This window comes from Trichoderma breve, chromosome 4 (assembly GCF_028502605.1).
Source record: "Trichoderma breve strain T069 chromosome 4, whole genome shotgun sequence".
In the NCBI taxonomy this organism is placed as follows: domain Eukaryota; kingdom Fungi; phylum Ascomycota; class Sordariomycetes; order Hypocreales; family Hypocreaceae; genus Trichoderma; species Trichoderma breve.
Window position 1 is genome coordinate 2,342,060 of NC_079235.1, and position 19,044 is coordinate 2,361,103.

The window sequence follows — 19,044 nt, forward strand, 5'->3', positions numbered from 1 at the left end:
AATCAGTGACACATGGTGACCTTGACCCCAACATTTCATTTCCATTCTCACCCGACATACATCATGGACAAGCCTTTTCCATGCCTCAGGTTGAGTATATATACTTGACTTGACACCAGGCGGCGTCTTCTTCTTCTTCTTCTCTTCTCTCTTCTCTCTGCTTAGCTGCTACTTCGCTGCATCTCTTGCATATCTTCTTGCTTCTACCCCGCCGGTTCCAGCTTCTTTCTCGTGCTTCTCGCTTCTGCTCTCTTCCTGCACCGGCTTCTGCACCGGCTCGGCTGGCCTCCACTTATCCAATTTGAAACAATCACCGCCGTTCGCTGGCATCCCGCCGATAGTTTCCGCTAGAGGCGCTGAGTTGTCTCTGACCCCTCGCCTGTTCTTGCGACCCTGCAGCCCAATATCCTGCTAGCACGCTGTAGTATCCGCTTCTAGGCACGAACGAATCTGCAGCCGCCCGGCCAGGAATTGCAAAAAAGGAGTCCAAGGAATCTTTTTTTGTTTCCTCACTTCCTCCTGACCTCTTGCCTTGCTTAAAAACCCTTTGCGACTTGACACCTCGCCTTGACATTATCCTAGTGTAGTGCAATAGAACAAGCCAAGTTTCTTCCTCTTGCACCCTCTTGCTTGCCGTCACACCCCGAGCGTGTGTTCTTGTCTCTTTTTGATACCCAACCTAAGCCATCGCTCCCCAATCGGAGGGATTTACACAACACGGAGCAATATAACGCTGCAGTATTTCGTTGGACAGTTTAACCGGAACACCAGCAGGTATCTCCAAGTCGCTTTCTTTGTACTGCATCTTTCATTGAAGCATCGTCGAGACAGTCACCAGGTACTTAGTCAGTACCAAGTATTGTTGTGCTACCTACCTATCTAAGCCGTCACCATCGTGTCCGTACCTGAATGCATGCACTTACATACACCTACCTACATACACCCTCTCATCTTCTAGGACCCAGACGCTAACTCTTTATCTTGCAGCAAAATGGTATCACTGCAGGCCAATATGCAGGTCCATGATGACCTTGCAGCGCTCTTCTCACGGAACATGACCTTTAACCCGGAGGCGGTTCCCAAGGAGATGCCCCAGGAAATGGTGGTTTCTGAACAGATGAACCAACCGATTATCTATGCTATATCACAGCACTACAACCACTCCGCTCACATCGCCAAACCCCAACTCCAAAACCAAGACTCGCAGAGGCATTCATCGGAGCCACCACAGAGCGACGTCGTTTCATCCGAGACGATATTACGAACACATGGCGTTGATCCAGTCACCCTGACGCCCTCGCAACTGCAGCTCTTCCGCATAGCCGATGTTACTCAAAAGAGAAGGCTAGTTGAGTTATGGAGCATCTGTCCTCCGAGCAGCGGCGGAGATATCCCAGCTCTTGCTTGGAGCAGCACGACGATGGAGCAGGAGGAGCACCTGGCTCAGCTACGTTATCAGCAACAACAGAACAACCATGTCATGAGCCTGGATGGCACAACAGTCCAGGCTTCAAACAGCACGTGGGTTCACCAAGCTACCCAAGAGAGCGAGCCCTACATGATGTCTGGATATGAGGAGATTATGCGACGGGAGCGGGAGCGTGAGGAAGCGAACTCCCGCCCAAAGGATGCTTATAGCCACTTTGGCACCTCTGTTGGCGGCCCAAGCTATAACCCTTCTACAGACCCCGTCTATCTTGGCGCTGACTATGCTCGACACCAACTACAGATGGCTTTGGCTGAGCAGTATGGCTCTTTTGAACAACATCGGGGAAATCAGGCCGTGGACGTTATGGACATGTAATGTTAGAAAACATACAATATAGCAAAACGCCGACACGGCCCAGCCCGTGGTAACAGGCGCGGTTAGATAGCAGCGCAGGCTAGCTCTGGAGGATTCTTTTCTTTTGTCGGATTGGTATGGATGGCTGAGTTTTTAGGCTTTTAACAAGTTTTGTTCTTTTGTATGAATAAGGGGAGGAAATGTACTTTGGGAAGGGTGGCTGGTCTTGGGGTACTTTTCGAGTTCATGTTTCAAACTCTTTCTCTCCTGTTTCCCCCCAAAACTCTTCTTTGTTTCAACTAACCCCCCCTTTAATCCCCCCATATACCCCCTTTTCTTGTGATGGTCGCAGTGAGGGCTAACGACTTTTTCTACAGAGGGTCATGGTGAATGTTGTGGCTTGAATCGAGGTATGTATCCTTTCCCCTTATCCTCTTTACTCCATCTGTAGAAATCTGGGAACCCAATGATGGCCATGCAAATCAGACGTAGAACAACCATTCAATAATACTGTTAATATAATAATATTCCAATTTTATGAACTTTTTAGTTTTACAATTGTGATTGTGATTTTTTGTTGTGTAGCACTTTAGTGGGTTAGTACCTACCGTAACGCTTATAATGGTGTAGAGGACATACTAAGGGAACGTTCATCTTTGATGGATTACTTTACATATGTTATGAGACATGAAAACTACCGAGTTCTAAAAAGGGTATCGATTTTTTCATTGAGTAGTGGATAGAGGAAGACGGTGTGGAAGAGCGTGGAGAGCGGGAGTATATGTGTAGAAGTGTTGTGTGTGTATGTGAAATGTCTAACAAAACCAACTCGTGAAAAAGAAGCAGGGAAAAAAAGAGGGAGAGAGAGGAGAAATTTCAACGTTAGAGCTGAGTGCCTTCCAACTTCTTTGCCAGGTCGTCCACATCCTCGTCCTGGCGCTGGGCTATGGGCTGCTTCTGGGCTGCTTCGGCGTCCTTGATGAACTTCTCGGCCTTCTCCTTGACTTCCTCCTCCTCCTCCTCCTCCTCCTCCTCCTCCTCGCTTTCCTCCTCCTCCTCACTTTCCTCCTCCAGGTCGCTCAGGCTGTCAACACCCCACTCATCCTCAATGATAATGTCGCCGGCATATTGCTCCTTTCGCTCCTCAAGGAGTTCCTGCAATATGGTAATGGCGTCCTCGTCTTCAGTGAACTTGTTGCCGTTGAGCTCGATTCGTTTCAGCGCTGGGAGTGCAGCCTTGGCGGCGTTGGCCAAAGCCCTGACACCATCAGCCTTGATCTCGTTGTACTGCAGACGCAGAGTCTCTAGCTTCTTGTTCTTGCCCGTTAACAGGGACTTAGCAAGCAACCGAGCGCCCTTGTCACTCAGCAGAGAGTCACCAACTCCAAGCTCTTGGATATCCTCCCAGTTCGCAACGACCTTGGCGAGTGCCTCGGCTCCCATGATGGTGAAAGTGTTGTCCTGCAGGTCCAGAATTCGGAGCTGGCTGGCGGTGTTGAGACCTTCGCTGAGCAGACGGGAGATACCCTCCTGCCGAATTCCGTTTTGCACCATCTTAATCTCCTGGATCTTGTTGTGAAGGCTATAGGCCTTGGCCCAGGCCGCCATGCTGCCGCTTTCGAGTCGATTTCGGCCACAGATGACAGTCTCGAGGTCGGGCACCTGCTTGCCCTCCTTGCGAGCCGCCTCCTTCTTGGCGTGAAGTTCTGAGAGCGCATCGGCGACAAGGATACCGGCGTGAGGGCCGAGGCCGTTGTTGTTCAGGTAGAGGTGCTGCAGGGGCACGTGGGCGGAGAGGAAAGCCACGAGCGGGGCCTGGGTGTTGAGACCGAAGGCGTTGTCGTTGAGGTTGACGGTGGTGAGGTGGGGATGGTTCAGGATAGCGGTGAGAATGGCAGAGATGCCGGCGGGAATCTCGTTGAGCAATCGGCCGGTGAAGAGATCGGCGAAGTTTGCAGACTGGAATTTGTTATGTTAGCAACTGTCGTCGTTTTTCTCCTGTTTCAAGGAGGGGCATCTCGGGAGGCTGCATTACCTTGAGGCTCTTCTTGGTGGCCAGGACCTCACCAAGGCGCTCGCACGCACCAACACCCAGCGTGTTCCCCAGGAAGCGGACCTCCTCGACGTCCTCGAGCGCGACCAGCGCAGCAATGTGAGGCTCGATGTCCTGGGCGGTGTCGAGCTTGAGCCCCTTGCCCTCAAGGGAGAAGATCTTGGACGAGGCCATTTTGCAGGCGAGCGAAAATGCGGAAAGCTAATGCGTATGATGATGATGTCTAGCAGATAAAAAGGCGGGAGGCGCGCGAAGCAAATCAGGAGCGGCTTTGTGGGGAGGCTGCGAGCCCTGTGGGAGATTTTTTGGGTGAGGCTTCGCTTTTTGAGACGGGAGTGAAATGATTGATGGAACGAATTGTTTTGACTATGGTGGGGGCGGGGCAACGGGCGGTGCCTGGCTTCTGGTTTGCCTGGGCAACCTGCAGCGGACGAGGCTGTGGCTGTGACGGCAGTACCAGACGCTACGAGGAAAATTCCAGGTGTTACAGGGGGGTGGAAGAATGGATCGCTTTGGCGGTCTTTGCCAGCTGCGAGACAGCCGTAAGACAGCTGGCAGAATCTCAGTTAGTTGGTGGCCAATCACTGCCACGCATTACTCGTACCTCCAAGTATCCCGAAGTCCAGCTTGGCTCCCCACCTTTCCGAGCAACATCCCATGCGCACGTGACTTGAACCAATCAGCGTCGGTCCATTTCGGAACGATGGATTTTCTCTATCAACTTCTCCCGCTGAGCCCTTTTGGAACCCGAGATCGAGACCATAGCCCTCACTCTTTGATTGCGGCTCCCCCTGCGGCTTCGCTATAGCTTGCCAATTATGTTGGCAAGGTCATCTTTGCGCCCGGCGCGCCTCCTCAATGGGCTTCGAAATGGCGCCGTCAACGTCTCCAAGGTGGGTGAAGATGCCACAAGCTCCCAAAAACCCGTTGCCTCGCCTCGAGGCATTGCCGAGGGCTGAGCAGCTGTCTGCACCGCAAACCCTGCAGCCATTGCTGCCCGGAACGCTTCAATCGCACCAGCAGCGTATCAAACATGTCCATGGAAGACCTGGAGCTGACCTTTTTTCGTCTCTTGTAGCGTGCTGCCTCGACGAGCTCGGAAGCTCCCACCGCGCGCATGAACCTCGCCGCTATTGCTTCCACCACCCTCGCCGCCGGCTCCATGGCCTGGTACTACCATCTCTACGGACCCGTCGCTTTTGCTTCGTCCCCTGCTGAGGAGGGGTATGTGATTTTTCCCGCTGCCGAGGGCTTCGCATCAGCTGCTTGCCACAAGTGCCTGATGCGGCATAAAAATGCTTCCTCTGCCGATTATTGTTCAGGCGGCCAATTGCTAACGGATTTGGCTGCAGTCTCCACGCTACTCAGTACCCTTGGGTTCACCAGCAGTTCTTCAAGACTTTTGACCACCAGGCGTAAGTGAGACCCTTTTTCAGTCCCCACCAGAGAGATGGTAGCTTGAAGGAGCTCTACCGCTTACACCCGGGTTTTATACAGTCTCCGACGTGGTTTCCAGGTCTACCGTGAGGTCTGCGCCAGCTGCCACTCCCTCTCCCGAGTCCCCTACCGAACTCTCGTCGGTACCGTCCTGACTGTCGACGAGGCCAAGGCCCTGGCTGAGGAGAACGAATACCCCGATGAGCCCGATGAGCAGGGTGAGATCCCCATGCGACCCGGAAAGCTGGCCGACTACATTCCTCCTCCTTACAAGAACGACGAGGCTGCTCGATTTGCCAACAACGGTGCTCTTCCCCCGGATCTGAGCTTGATCGTCAAGGCCCGCCACGGTGGCTGCGACTACATCTTCAGCTTGTTGACTGGTTACCCTGAGGAGCCCCCGGCTGGTGTCCAGGTCGCCCCCGGCATGAACTTCAACCCCTACTTCCCTGGCACTGGTATTGGTATGGCTCGTGTTCTGTACGACGGCCTCGTCGAGTACGAGGATGGCACTCCCGCCAGCACCTCCCAGATGGCCAAGGACGTTGTCGAGTTCCTCAACTGGGCCGCCGAGCCCGAGATGGACGACCGCAAGAAGATGGGCATGAAGGTCTTGGTTGCCACCACCGCTCTGTGGGCCATCAGCGTCTACGTAAAGCGATACAAGTGGGCTTGGCTCAAGTCCAGGAAGATTACCTACGACCCCCCTGCGGAGACCAAGGTCCGCCGATAAGGGAGGTGAAAAATTCCCTGTGTGTATGTGTATACTACTAGTCTCCTCCTTAGAAAAAAAAGCTCTTTTGTTGGTGGAGGCGGGTAAAATGGATGGGTTGTTTCAGACACGATGTGATGCATGTATGTTGGTGACGGGCGGTGTTAGAGCTTTTAAAGAAGAAAAAAATCAGACGCCGTTTTAATGCTACTTGTCTCTTTTCTGGCGTTTGTGAGTTGAAAATTGTAGTTGCTGTGAGTATATCGCAGTATGAATATATGTGTTAGAATTAGGTCGTGAGAGGAAATTGCTTGTAGGTCCATGAGATTTGTAGAGTAAATGGCTGGACACACAGTGGATGAATTATCATGAGCGCTAGACTTTTAATGTTTACACCCTGTAGGTAAAAGTTCAATGCTTCTTGTGAATTTATTCTTATTAAATTAAGCACTGCTTATATGTTTTATATGCCGAGGTAGCTATTTTCTGGACTGTGACTATTAACGACTTGTCTGCTCGACTGTAAAACAATTGATTGTGGAAGTAAGAACACCTGGTTCAACAAGACTAATTCTTTCCAACAAGACTAATTTATCATGGAAACAAAGCTCTGGAAATAAAATGTCTCACCTCATATGAAATATTACGAATATTCAAAATACTTTCTCAATATATGCAGTGAGAAATCCTACCCATGGCTGACTAGAGGTACATATTACTAGCCAAGCCGGCAGGGCCACTGCGCCAACCTCCAATAGAATCGCCCCAACTCGTCACAACGCAGCTGAATCGTAATTCACCCGGTGATTAAGCCGTATCATCAGGTCCATGCCATCCAAAAAACCAGCCCGGCAAAAAAATCGCACCTTGTTTCCGACATTCCTTTTCTTCCACCTCGGCTTTTTTTTCGTCTCTCTTCTCCCTTGTCCTCTTCGGCGAGACGGCGATTAATTCGTCATTCTCAATCGTCCAGTCCTTCGTTTTTCTCTCGCTTCGCGCTGCTTGTTGCGTTCTCCGAACCTTAAGCTCGACATCTTTCGTCTATCATTGCCTGAGCTATCTTTCACTCCCTTGCGCCTGCAAGACCATCGCCAGCAACACGCCCAATTCGCATCCGACCATGCCCTATGTCGGCGACGATGTCCATCGTGCGACGAAGCGCAAATGGGATCACGACGGAACCGAAACCTTCAGATTATCGCATTCCGCCATCCACGTACTGAACCAGCACGCGGCTCCAGAAGGCGCCGATATCATCTCAACACGCAAGACGCTGCCCCCAACAAAACGATTCAGACCGATCCACGACGATGACAATGCCCACACTTTCTCTTCTCATCGACGAACCACTTCTCGCGAACTGGCGCAAGGCATTCACGGCAAGGCACCTGTCAAAATTAACGGCTTGGTTCTGATGCCGTGCCATGTTTGCCACCGCAGGCCCACCAAGAAATCCGACCTCGATTCTTTTGCCAAGTGTCAATCGTGTCAAGAACAGACGTGCTTTGTCTGCATGCGCGAGTGTCAGGGCCAAAACTTCAATAAAGAGCTAGTCTTGGATGATGAGGATGTTCTTTCGCGATCCCTTCATATGGACGATGTCGACGACGACATGACGCCTCCAATACCAGATACCAACGCGCGGAAGGATTATATGGATGACGACTCTAATGGACGACGGGGCGTACCGGATAGCAGTACTCATCATGCTATGATTTGCAGTCGTTGTTGTGTTGAGAAGGGTGCCCAGGGCGAAGTTGTCTGCCTAGGATGTCTATCCGACACATACACCGCGTGATACCAAAGAGCAGCGAGAGCATACAAGAACACAAACAAGAGGCGGGCATCTTCCGTTCATGACTGATGACGATTTCGATTACTACATAGCGCACTGTTTCTTAGCAATTGGGAGTAGGGAATGGGAATGGGAAGGTAACTAGTTAGTTACCAGGGTATATACTGTATGGGTAGGGAGGGCATCACATGGGCTGGGCTTTCATAATTAATTCTTCTTCTTCTTCTTCTTCTTTTATATAATTGGCATTTGCTTTTTTATTTTATACCATTTTTGGCCATGGCTGGGGCATCAAGTACGCGGTTGCGTTTAGGACTGTCATTGCAGAATGACGAGATGGGTAGGTATGGACTTTGTTGAAATTCTCTACCAAGATACCTATCAATACGAGAGGATGAATTAGGTGCCACTAGATTGATTGGATAATATTTATATACATAACGTTCTTCAGAGGCTCATACCGAGATTTCCCATCACTACATGGACTTCACATCCGCTTCTGCTTTCCCTCTTAATACGAGACTGCATGTATTTCATTTTTACTTGACAAATCTCCATGACGTCGTCTCATTTTCATAAACGGATTTTAACAAAGACACCCTAACCGAAGACTTTAGACCAACAGTCTGGATCGATATCACGACCTTCACCAAAAAAAAAAAAAAAAAAAAAAAAAAAAAAAAAAAAATCAGGCAAGTCATCCTCCGGATCTTCATTCCAAAGAAAATCGTCAAAGTCATCTTCCCGAGATTGCGAAAAGTAACCCCCCCCTTGGATTCACCTCGGTCCACGAATCAAGCATCCTATGTTCCTCCGCAGTCCAAGGACTCAGCGCCCTCTCCCTACCCTCAGGCTGAACCCCCGTCCCTTGCGATTCAACAACTCGCTTCTGCGACGCTTCAAAGACGAAATTCCGCCATCGAGTACTTTTGGAGGCGTATTTCTTGTACATGGCAGGTAAATATGCAACATCCCCCGCGCAATACCGTAGTATCTCGGCAGGCAGCGGTCTCTGGTTGAAAGCGTTATACGAACCGCCCTTGTCCGGGTTCCATACACGGTCTCCTCTCTCCTTGCAAAGAGCCCATTCGTTTTTTTGCGCGTTGGTCAGGGGGACGAATTGCATACACTTGGCCAGCCCGGAAAGTAACATCCGTTGCTCTGTTCTCGGCCGTGCAGCGCTGTCCATGAGTTGTAAGTCCCAGACGCCGCGGAGATTCACCCCGTAATGGGCGAAGAGCGCCTCAGAATCCCTTCGGACATCAAAAAGGACCTTTGATCTCTCCGGTGCTTCGAGTATGTCCTTTAAGCTCTTGCCACGCTCGCCGACGACTTCAAATGCTGCGTTGCCCAGGATATAAATATCGATCACGTAGATACACTCAAGACCTTCGCCGGGATAGACGAGCACCGTCATCAGAGAGACGCTTCCGTTCCTACCGAGTTGTTCTCCTTCGAGGTCGATGTACAATGGAGGCTCAATGTCTCTCTTCCAGGTGTCTTGGCGGTCTACAAAGTCAACGATTTTGGCAACCCCTGCCAGCGTGTTTATGAACTCGGGATCTTTTCTTCCGGCCATTGTAGCAGCGATAAATTATTTGAAGGACGACACGTTTATTTTGAGAAAATAGCTTGGTGATTTAGATATACTACGCTCTATAAAGTCAAAAATAGGATGGCCGTTTTATGTGGCTTATGTCGGGCATTGATTCGGTCTGCATCAGGCATGTCACTGGCAGCCAATGGAAGTGACCTACGCCACTCAATCTATATTATCCAATACTGATCCGTAGATTGGCTATAGCTTCTAGATGGGTGGATTTGCACTTTGAGCTTTCATGTAGAGGGAGCAGGCACTCCTGTAGCTCACGCTCGTACATCTAGCCATATATATAATCTGCAACAAAAATACAGCTAAAAACCATCACTCGTGGCACTTAATTACCAGAAAATGAAAGCATGGGAGGATTTATATCATGTTATTTTGTAGAGTCAACATGCCAACTGTTCGTAAACGCCAATTCTATTCCCCTTGGAGCGCATGATATTTGGGGAGGTCCCCTGGTTTGCCCGTATTTATTCATACACCAATAACATTAAGAAGCCTATTTAGTTGTATTGCATGTATGTCGCTGTTGAGTTGAACTTGAGATTGCCCTTGATGACCTTGTCCACCGCGTCCAAGAAATCCTTCTCCGAGGCAACCTTTCTCCTGGCTCGGATGGCAAACATGCCGGCTTCGGTGCACACACTCCTCAACTCGGCACCGGTAGCGTTGGGGCAGAGGCGGGAGATGAGCTCCCATCGAATGTCTCGCTCAACTGACATGCTCTTGGCGTGGATTCGGAGGATGTTGGCACGGCCCTCGAGGTCGGGCAGCGAGAATTCAATCTTGCGGTCGATACGTCCAGGTCGCATCAGAGCAGGATCTAATGTGGACGGTCTGTTGGTGGCGAACATGACTTTGATGTTTCCTCGGGCGTTGAAGCCATCCAGCTGAGTAATGAGCTCCAGCATGGTTCGCTGGACCTCGTTGTCACCACCGGCACCATCGTCGAATCGAGCACCACCGACAGCATCGATTTCGTCAAAGAAGATGATGCAAGCCTTCTTTGTCCGAGCCATCTCGAACAGCTCTCGAACCATTCTAGCACCCTCGCCGACGTACTTTTGAACAAGCTCGCTACCAATGACTCGGATAAATGTGGCATCTGTTCTGTTTGCAACAGCTCTGGCACAAAGCGTCTTTCCGGTTCCGGGAGGGCCGTAGAGCAATGCGCCCTTGGGGGGGTCGATACCGAGGTTTGAGAACCTCTCTGGGGAGAGCAGGGGCATCTCGACAACTTCCCGGAGCTTCTCAACCTGCTCTTTGCAGCCACCGACATCACCGTACGTAACGTCTGGTTTCTCCTCGACCGTCATCATGGTAACGCTGGCATCGATCTTGGGAGGAAGCGGCAGCATGATCTGGTACTTGTTGCGGTCGACACCAACTCGCATGCCCTCCTCGATATCCGTAGGGCTGACTCGGTCGCCAAGCTGGACGACAAACTTGGCAATCTGCTTGACGTTGATGACATACTTGCTTTTCGACTCGTCGCCCTTATCGTCGGCGATAATCTTTGTGCAACGTGCCACCTGGAAAGGCTGCTCTTCAGACATTCGCTGTCGATCGGCGGCTACATCCCATAGATGCGGCGGTGCGAGACCAGTATCGGACTCCTGTGTCAACACGTTAGATAGCCGCAGATGCATCGCAGTTGCGCCGACTCATACCTTGATGCCAATCTTCTCATCTACGCTCTGTTGTTTCTCTTTGATTTGCTTCTCGAGCTTTGAGATGGTCGATGCATATGGGGCGGCACCGTATGTCTTGAGAACTTGAATATCCCTGGCTTCGGGTTAGCATCCCCAACAGCTTCGAAACGGCACTTCCAATACGAGGCGGTCCGTACTCATCGGTGAGGGGTGTGATCTTCTTCTCCTCTATCTCATCGTCGGCGAATTTCTTGGTGTATTTCTCCCAGTTTTGACCGGTCGCAGAAGGCTATGGCAGTTAGTAATGGTCAGTATTTATCTGGCCTAGACGGGTTGCCTTACCATGATGGACTCTGCAGACTGGACGCAACGTCCGTAGAATTAGGGGATTTATGGCGTATAAAAGAATAGATTCGAAGAATTGTGAGCTCTTCCAGAGTGTTCGTTTGGTCCGTTCGAGGAGGGAAGAATCGCTGGTCGTGATGCGCGTTTGGTATGATGGTGATGCAGCTTGTGAAGGTCATGGAAGCATTCCGTAATCTGGAGTTGCCTTGAGCTTGCCGCATGGAGCCTGTCGCTCGGACCCTGCTGAGCTAATGCCAGCCAATTGCAGTAGGCGGGCAGGGGGGAGTTGGGGAGGTACCGCCGGAGCATGGATTATCTCTCGCGCCGACTCCAAAATTTCCGTTACCAATATGGCGGAGTAGGGCAGCCAAGGTGGGATGTCAACCAGGCTCCAGGAACCCGCGAACTTGCTTCTTAACAAAGCTCGCCGTGAACGTGGCTTTTCGGAGATTGGCTCTGCATCCCCCAAGAGATAAACACAAGTCTCCAGAATGTCTGCACCGGCCGTTTCGGGCGGCGAGTCCAAGAATGTCGCCTTCAAGGTAAGGAGAAAAAAATCCAAAGCTAACACGCCTCTCGAGCTCCTGAGCTGCCCCGCTAACCCATGGACACAGGACAAGGAGAAGCCCATGGCGGTGCGCTCGTCCAACATTGTCGCTGCCAGAGGTGTGTATCCTCATTCGCAACACAGTGGTTCGATCTGCTAATAAAAAATATAGCCGTCGCCGATGCAATCCGAACGTCTCTCGGCCCTCGAGGCATGGACAAGATGATCCGCAGTGGAAAGGGGGAGACGATTATTACAAATGACGGAAACACCATGCTCAAGAGCATGTCTGTCATGCACCCGACGGCAAAGATGCTGGTTAACCTGTCAGGAGCCCAGGATGTCGAGGCTGGTGATGGCACAACCTCCGTTGTTGTCATCTGCGGCAGCCTTCTCGGCGCTGCTGACCGACTGCTGTCCAAGGGCATCCACCCCTCCGTCATTTCAGAGTCCTTCCAGAGAGCGTCCGCCGCCGCCGTCGAAGTCCTACACGACATGTCCCAGCCCATCTCCCTGACCGACAACGCCTCACTCCTCCAGGCTGCCAACACCTCTCTATCATCCAAGATTGTGTCTCAGTACTCGAACCTTCTCGGCCCCATGGCTGTCAACGCCATTACCAAGACCATCGATGTTAAGACTGCGGAGAACGTGGACCTCAACAACATCCGCATGATCAAGAGGGTGGGAGGAACAATTGAGGACAGCGAGCTGGTCGATGGCCTCGTTCTTACGCAACCTGTGCTGAAGAACGCCGGCGGTCCCATCAGAATGGAGAAGGCCCGTATTGGTCTTATCCAGTTCCAGCTCAGTCCTCCCAAGCCTGACGTAAGTCTGAGTGGCAGTTAATAACTTCAATTTGTATACCTGTGCTGACTTGATGCAAAGATGGAAAACACGATCCAGGTCAACGATTACCGCCAGATGGACAAGATTGTCAAGGAGGAGCGATTATATCTTTTGAACATGGCCAAGAAGATCAAGAAGGCTAAGTGCAACGTGCTATTGATCCAAAAGTCTATCCTTCGCGACGCCGTCAACGACCTTTCCCTACACTTCTTGGCCAAGCTCGGCATCATGGCCATCAAAGACATCGAGCGAGACGAAGTCGAGTTCATCTGCAAGTCCACTGGCTGCAAGCCCATTGCGGACATTGACTCGTTCACCGAGGATAAGCTGGGCTCAGCCGATCTTGTGGAGGAGGTTCAGTCATCGGGATCACGCATGGTCAAGGTCACCGGAGCCAAGGCTACTGGCAAGACTGTTACCGTTGTTGTTCGCGGTGCCAACTCTCTCATCCTGGAGGAAGCCGAGCGAAGTTTGCACGACGCCCTCTGCGTTCTCCGATGTCTGGTGAAGAAGAAGGCCCTGATTGCCGGTGGTGGTGCCCCTGAAATCGAGATTGCCGCTCAGCTGTCCAAGCAGGCTCGCAGCCTGACAGGCACAGAGGCCATCTGCTGGAAGGCCTTTGCGGATGCCATGGAGGTCATTCCCACAACCCTTGCCGAGAACGCCGGTCTGAACAGCATCAAGGTTGTTACCGACCTGAGACACCGACACGAGATGGGAGAGAAGAACGCCGGTGTCAGTATCAAATCTGGAGGTGTCAACACCAACATCTCCAAGGAGAACGTCTTGCAGCCCCTTTTGGTCAGCACAAGCGCCATTGAGCTGGCGGCTGAGACGGTGAAGATGATTTTGAGAATAGACGACATTGCTTTGTCAAGGTAGAGAAAATTCAAGCTGTCTGGTAGGATTGCTGTATGATGTAATATCTAAATTTATTTAAAAGAAGCAAATCTTGATCTTGATTCGCCCCTGTGTTTGTTTATTTCCCTACAGATAAAAGGTACCTTTTCTGTACTCAATCCCAAGTACCTGTCGGATTCTTCAAGTTGATGCCTGGGGCCCGAATGCACTTGGCTCCTTCCCCAAGATCTCGACTGCACACGTTTTCCCTGTTGAACCAAAAGTTGCACCGCTATCTCATTTAATGCATTTTCTCTTTATCTTTCGATTCATTTATAAACCTGTTTTCCAAGAGGAATTTTCATTCTCTCCAAAAGGCACAGTTGACAGTCATGGCCAGAAGAAGAAGTACTCGGTCCCGTTCCAACGATTCTTCCGATCCGGGAGACGCTGCGTTGGAAGTGCACCAACAGATCTACAAGGTCTGTCTATTTACATTTCCTCTTTCGAGCGAAACTGAGCAGGGGCTGACACAAAGCAGCTCAAGAAGGATCGAAATGAAAGCAGCAGAGCTGCGAGTGAGAAATACGGTGTTGCCCTGGCAGAGATTCAGGCAAGGGCTAGTGCCTGGCTTGAAGACTTGCAGTGTCGACGGTAATGAGTTACTTGACCCTTTCTGCAAACATAGACTAAACGCTTTATAGAACACAGAGAATGTTACAATGCCTGACGGAGATTATCGAATTGACGGAGCGCAGAGAGGCTATCGAGGCCAAGATGGCTGATGTAGTGGCCAAGGCAGATGCAAAGGTGGAAGAATTGGAGGCCATGATGATGGCAGGGTACGCAGGAAGAGAAAAAGATGCAGCTGCAGCTCTGGAGAAAGTGGCAGGGCACCAGCGTGGAAGCTGAGTCGAGCTCAAATCCAACCAGCCATCAAGAGTTGTGTCACTATACAGTTCATGATTGGCTCTTCGCATTATCAGGGGATGGGGTCGTTAATCTAGAATAGAGAATAATCGAGCGCCGTACTTTTCCGAAGAGTCTATATGTTGATAATGTACAAAGGCATAGCGCCAGAATGAAAGACTTTTGATTTACACAGTGAATCCGAAGCCCTGCATGCAGCTCTTGTATTGGTCAACGAGCGATCTGCAGTCGGCAGCGGGATCCTTGGCCGTTGAGAAGAGCATGCACTCATCGCGCTTCGACTTTTCCTCTTTGCATACGCAGCATGGCTATTCCATGGTTAGCACAAGCACAAGCACAAGCACAAGCATGGGGTATCCTGAATGTTTTGCGACAAACTGACCTTGGGCTTGGAAGCGCTCGCGGAGGCTGCGGGAGAAGCAACTGGCGCAGCGGCCAAGGCTATATACATCAGAAGACGATTAGTTTCTGCGGCCCTGCAGAGAAATTGGGGAGGCAATTGACGTACTGAAAGTGGCAGGCTTGGCATCCATGGTGCTTTATTCTTGTAGCGCAATGGAATTGTGATATTGGCGATTGGGTGTTAGAGAAGCTTGCGTTGAATCATGCTTCTTTTAATTTTTTGACGATGGCGATGATATTGAGAATAGTCACGCCAGTTTCGCTGGTGCATTTCTAAGCAGCAAAACTGGCCAATCATGTTGCCGGAGTCTCACGTGCGGGCGTGGGAACTTCGTGATTTTGAGCACATTTCCGCTGACGTCATCAAAGTAGCTAAGTATTTCTTCAGGGACCTTAGGTCATCTTCCCGAATGAAGCTCTCTTGGTATGTATCGAGTATATCGTTTATCTCGTATATCTCGTCCAGAGCCCAAAATGCAAATGCTTTTTCTGGCACTCAGCTCCATGCTTTCTAAACTATGACAAACATGAGAACTTGATTAAATACAGTAACTGAAGCTACCTGACCAGTTGCAACACAGGCCGTTAACTCCGGTACGCTGGCCGGGAGATTCCGGTCTCCACCCCGGCCGCTGAACCCCTGCATCGATGCACCGTCGTTCGGACCCGAATTCTCACTCGGGTTTCACTCGTTTAGGGATAATGGCCGACTTTTACGGAGGTGAGAGGGGGGGAGCATCGCCGAGATTGGCCATGAAGATGCGAGGTTTCGTGCCTGGCTTTGAGGCCTGGCTTGAGATATTTTTGTCCAGTTTCATTGCCGTCTTATCATCTCGTATTAGCCGTCTTGTCTTCCCCCTTGTTGGTAAATCGGCATTGTAACTGGCAGTCGCAATTAGTTTTCCACGAATGAGAAGCAGGAGCTGGGCGTTTGGAAGAGACAAAGTCATATATATAACCGCTGCTATGGTTGCTTCGTATTCCTAGTTGTCCCAAGCATTAGACATTTCCAATACTCAAGTATAGACAAGATGCTTACGATTGAAGAGATTCGCGCTCTTAGCAATGTTAACCCTGAGTTTGAGCCGGTAAGCTTTTCTAATGGTGTTTCCCATGTGATCCGAAGATAAAATAATATTAAACATCATCACGCCAGATCCTCAACTCAGGGTCGCCCATTCTAGCCGCTTGGGATGAAAACACCAACATCCCTCAAGTCCGGGCAATGATCCAGTCCATGAAAGATGCAGCTCCCAAAGTCGACCCGGCCACACTTCCATACCTTCAAGAGAATATTCAGATCCCAGTGCGAGACAACCGCACCACCGAGATCCGCGTTTACAAGCCTCGAGAGGAGTCGACTGAAGGACGGCCTGGACTCGTTGTCTTCCACGGCGGAGGATATGCTGTGGGGGATTTGGACACGGAGACTTGGCTTTGTGCGCTGTTTGTGAAGCTTGGTGGTGTTGCGGTGAATGTCAACTATAGGCATGCCCCTGAGCATGTCTTTCCATCTGCTATAGAAGATGCATATGATGCTACTAAATGGGTACGTGGGATCATTAATTCTGAGATAGTTGGGCAATTGTGAGCTTTCTAACGAAAAGTTTTCTTTTACATCTATTAGACAGCGCAAAATTTGGAGTCGTTGGGTATTGACTCTGAAAAGGGGTTCTTGGTAGGAGGAGAAAGCTCAGGTGGCGATATGGCGTTGATTGTAGCCCATCTCTGCCTGAACGACAAACTGAGCCCTCCTCTTACTGGCATCTATGCAGCAATGCCAGGCGGTGTGAATCACGAAACGGTACCGGAGAAGTACAAAGATCGTTTCATTAGCTTTGAGCAAAACGCCAATGCGCCAGTGCTTTCTCTTGAGTCGTTGAAGTTCATCTGGAGTAAGTTCCTACAGAGGGAAGGTATCATATCAAGAAACTGGTCAACTAATAAGTTCATGCGTTACAGAGAATAATCAGGCTGATTTACACAGCCCGCTTGTATTCCCCGTGACTTTCCCTACCCACAAGGGCCTCCCCAAGACGTATTTCCAGGTTTGCGGGCTGGATCCCGTGCGAGACTGCGCGTTGGTCATGGAGCAGGTATTCAAGGATGATGGGGTTGCTACTAAGAAGGACATTTATCCCGGCTTGCCTCATGGGTTTTGGGGATTCTTCCCGGATCTGAAGATTAGTGCAAAGCAGCAACAGGATGCGGAAGAGGGACTCAAGTGGTTGTTGAGTAAATGATGTGCTGATAAATTTGTTGCGGACCATCTCCATTCAGTCATTAGCGTTCTATGATTTATCAGTATTACACCATTGTTTATATTCTTCAGTCTACAACTCATTCACCATCAATCCAAGCAAAGCCATCGACAGTTCACTATGCGCCTCCACAAGCGCGCAGAATTGCTCACTCTTCCATAACTTGTCAATCTTACAAGCTGCGTACAGAGTGACTAGATCTCTCAGCGGTTGCGGAACCGAATCCTCATAGCAGTAATCTACCAGGGCGACTACATCGTTGACTCTCTCATCATGCAACGTAAATTTCTCCAATGTCCAATGTAGCCCATTGAGAGAGTGTGTCATTAGCGCTGTAATACCGTAACACTCTGCAAAAATAAAAAGTCGCACATGCGAGAGAAAAGTGTTTGTATAATTTTCACTCGCGAGATTGTCTTCGGCGCCAGTGAAACGAACGAAACCAGGAGTGTAGAATGTAGAAACAGGCTCAGAGGAACGCTGCTTTAGAAATGTCTTCCATAGAGCCTTGCGTTTTAGCTCTTCTGGTGTCACAACCTTGGGAGGAGGGCGCCGAGAATCGAACAAAGCCGGAATCGGTGGTTGTTTTGGTGGTGGTTGTACTTTGGGAGTGGCTTCAGGCTTTAACTCGATTGCAACGCTTACTGGGGGAGCAGCGGTGTATTTTCCCGTGTACGTGTATTGCCAAAATCTGATGAAGGTGTCTTCATCTACAGATGTCCATTTGACACATTTCTCAGTGGCCTCGGTAAAGCTTCCGTTTGCCAATCTCTCGAGGACGGGGGACTGGCATGTAAAGAGGGCAGAGTGTATGGTGAATTCTCGCTCATTGGGCCCAACGAGGAATCGGAACGGAACGGAAGAAGCAATGCTAGGAGTCATCTTTAGCACATCCTATCCAGTTCCTGGATTATTTAAACTCACACGTCTGGTGGTATGGAATTCATGATTTGTATATATGGTGTATGATGGTGTATAGCCTACATTACATCGACAGCCGAGACGCTTCTTGCTGATGTTTCTCTACGAAAGCCGCCTGTTTGCTGCCTGAAATGGTACCCCGCAACTTGAATAACAGCATCTGGTCTTGATATCTATTTGTTGGCGGCAAAAACAAAATTCCGGAAGCAATTTCATTTGATGACATTGTAGCACAGAGCTGAGTTTCTTACCTGTATGCAAGGATCGTAATACAGCTCAGCTGGCTACTAAAACTGCTTACTGCCAGATCGGGCACTACCAAGTAATAGGAAACCTAACAACTCTACTGGGTAATATCAAAGGTCCCGGTTGTCTTAGGTAGCAATATATCTGCTGTAAGTAAGCAAGGTAAGCCTGCATTAACTATACAACAATCACCACCCATAATTTGTACTAGTGAAATCATCCTCCAAGCTTCACATGCCATAACCTGCAATTCAATTTAATCTAAATTTCAACAACGATATCAAGAATACATTCACCTCTTTTCCCTTTTTTTCCCAGGCACCAGCTCAGCCGCACGTTCCCAATCGGCCCCTCCAACCTCCGACCACCCGACCAACCCCGGAAGCCTCACCCGTTAAAATCGCCGCCCAATTTCGCCACGCACACCGAACGCGTGTCTGTGTCCACGCCTGACGAACTGGTTCCTCGTCACACCATCTTTTTGCCTTGTTCAAGCTTGTTTCCCCAAAACTTTCCCAAGCTACGCTTACTAGTAGCTGTGTTGGGGGTTTCAATTAGTTAGTTTTAAATTGCTCTGCTTGCCAATTGTCAAGGTTTCGCACTGTTTGCGCACACACACACGTAGACTTAATTCGCCGCTTCGTCGAGTGTCGATGCGGTTCGAT

The 19,044-nt window shown here is 50.1% G+C and overlaps 11 protein-coding genes across 11 annotated transcripts; 6 read left to right on the top strand and 5 right to left on the bottom strand.

Moving 5' to 3' along the window:
* Nucleotides 1-991: 991 nt before the first annotated feature.
* On the top strand, nucleotides 992-1,804 carry T069G_06967 (uncharacterized protein; the record flags this gene model as incomplete). Its single annotated transcript, XM_056174177.1, has 1 exon — nucleotides 992-1,804. One exon carries the CDS (start codon nucleotides 992-994, stop codon nucleotides 1,802-1,804), a length of 813 nt encoding a protein of 270 aa, XP_056027756.1.
* An 861-nt stretch (nucleotides 1,805-2,665) lies between these two features.
* On the bottom strand, nucleotides 2,666-4,010 carry T069G_06968 (uncharacterized protein; the record flags this gene model as incomplete). Its single annotated transcript, XM_056174178.1, has 2 exons — nucleotides 2,666-3,742; nucleotides 3,819-4,010. 2 exons carry the CDS (start codon nucleotides 4,008-4,010, stop codon nucleotides 2,666-2,668), a joined length of 1,269 nt encoding a protein of 422 aa, XP_056027757.1.
* Nucleotides 4,011-4,654: 644 nt separating this feature from the next.
* Nucleotides 4,655-6,006, top strand: T069G_06969 (cytochrome c1 family domain-containing protein; the record flags this gene model as incomplete). The annotated part of the gene is made up of 4 exons (XM_056174179.1): nucleotides 4,655-4,729; nucleotides 4,915-5,060; nucleotides 5,189-5,251; nucleotides 5,334-6,006. 4 exons carry the CDS (start codon nucleotides 4,655-4,657, stop codon nucleotides 6,004-6,006), a joined length of 957 nt encoding a protein of 318 aa, XP_056027758.1.
* A 1,099-nt stretch (nucleotides 6,007-7,105) lies between these two features.
* Nucleotides 7,106-7,783, top strand: T069G_06970 (uncharacterized protein; the record flags this gene model as incomplete). The annotated part of the gene is made up of 1 exon (XM_056174180.1): nucleotides 7,106-7,783. The coding sequence occupies one exon, from the start codon at nucleotides 7,106-7,108 to the stop codon at nucleotides 7,781-7,783; it is 678 nt and encodes a 225-aa protein (XP_056027759.1).
* Nucleotides 7,784-8,516: 733 nt separating this feature from the next.
* T069G_06971 (3'-5' exonuclease domain-containing protein) lies at nucleotides 8,517-9,359 on the bottom strand (the record flags this gene model as incomplete). Its single annotated transcript, XM_056174181.1, has 1 exon — nucleotides 8,517-9,359. The coding sequence occupies one exon, from the start codon at nucleotides 9,357-9,359 to the stop codon at nucleotides 8,517-8,519; it is 843 nt and encodes a 280-aa protein (XP_056027760.1).
* A 530-nt stretch (nucleotides 9,360-9,889) lies between these two features.
* T069G_06972 (ATPase family associated with various cellular activities (AAA) domain-containing protein) lies at nucleotides 9,890-11,383 on the bottom strand (the record flags this gene model as incomplete). Its single annotated transcript, XM_056174182.1, has 4 exons — nucleotides 9,890-11,002; nucleotides 11,057-11,171; nucleotides 11,236-11,327; nucleotides 11,381-11,383. The coding sequence occupies 4 exons, from the start codon at nucleotides 11,381-11,383 to the stop codon at nucleotides 9,890-9,892; spliced, it is 1,323 nt and encodes a 440-aa protein (XP_056027761.1).
* A 491-nt stretch (nucleotides 11,384-11,874) lies between these two features.
* On the top strand, nucleotides 11,875-13,661 carry T069G_06973 (TCP-1/cpn60 chaperonin family domain-containing protein; the record flags this gene model as incomplete). Its single annotated transcript, XM_056174183.1, has 4 exons — nucleotides 11,875-11,925; nucleotides 11,998-12,049; nucleotides 12,103-12,758; nucleotides 12,819-13,661. The coding sequence occupies 4 exons, from the start codon at nucleotides 11,875-11,877 to the stop codon at nucleotides 13,659-13,661; spliced, it is 1,602 nt and encodes a 533-aa protein (XP_056027762.1).
* Nucleotides 13,662-14,011: 350 nt separating this feature from the next.
* Nucleotides 14,012-14,531, top strand: T069G_06974 (uncharacterized protein; the record flags this gene model as incomplete). The annotated part of the gene is made up of 3 exons (XM_056174184.1): nucleotides 14,012-14,101; nucleotides 14,161-14,273; nucleotides 14,324-14,531. The coding sequence occupies 3 exons, from the start codon at nucleotides 14,012-14,014 to the stop codon at nucleotides 14,529-14,531; spliced, it is 411 nt and encodes a 136-aa protein (XP_056027763.1).
* A 185-nt stretch (nucleotides 14,532-14,716) lies between these two features.
* T069G_06975 (cytochrome C oxidase copper chaperone (COX17) domain-containing protein) lies at nucleotides 14,717-15,082 on the bottom strand (the record flags this gene model as incomplete). The annotated part of the gene is made up of 3 exons (XM_056174185.1): nucleotides 14,717-14,857; nucleotides 14,932-14,990; nucleotides 15,058-15,082. 3 exons carry the CDS (start codon nucleotides 15,080-15,082, stop codon nucleotides 14,717-14,719), a joined length of 225 nt encoding a protein of 74 aa, XP_056027764.1.
* Nucleotides 15,083-15,982: 900 nt separating this feature from the next.
* Nucleotides 15,983-17,194, top strand: T069G_06976 (alpha/beta hydrolase fold domain-containing protein; the record flags this gene model as incomplete). Its single annotated transcript, XM_056174186.1, has 4 exons — nucleotides 15,983-16,039; nucleotides 16,108-16,500; nucleotides 16,579-16,846; nucleotides 16,914-17,194. 4 exons carry the CDS (start codon nucleotides 15,983-15,985, stop codon nucleotides 17,192-17,194), a joined length of 999 nt encoding a protein of 332 aa, XP_056027765.1.
* A 90-nt stretch (nucleotides 17,195-17,284) lies between these two features.
* T069G_06977 (uncharacterized protein) lies at nucleotides 17,285-18,094 on the bottom strand (the record flags this gene model as incomplete). Its single annotated transcript, XM_056174187.1, has 1 exon — nucleotides 17,285-18,094. The coding sequence occupies one exon, from the start codon at nucleotides 18,092-18,094 to the stop codon at nucleotides 17,285-17,287; it is 810 nt and encodes a 269-aa protein (XP_056027766.1).
* Nucleotides 18,095-19,044: the final 950 nt, after the last annotated feature.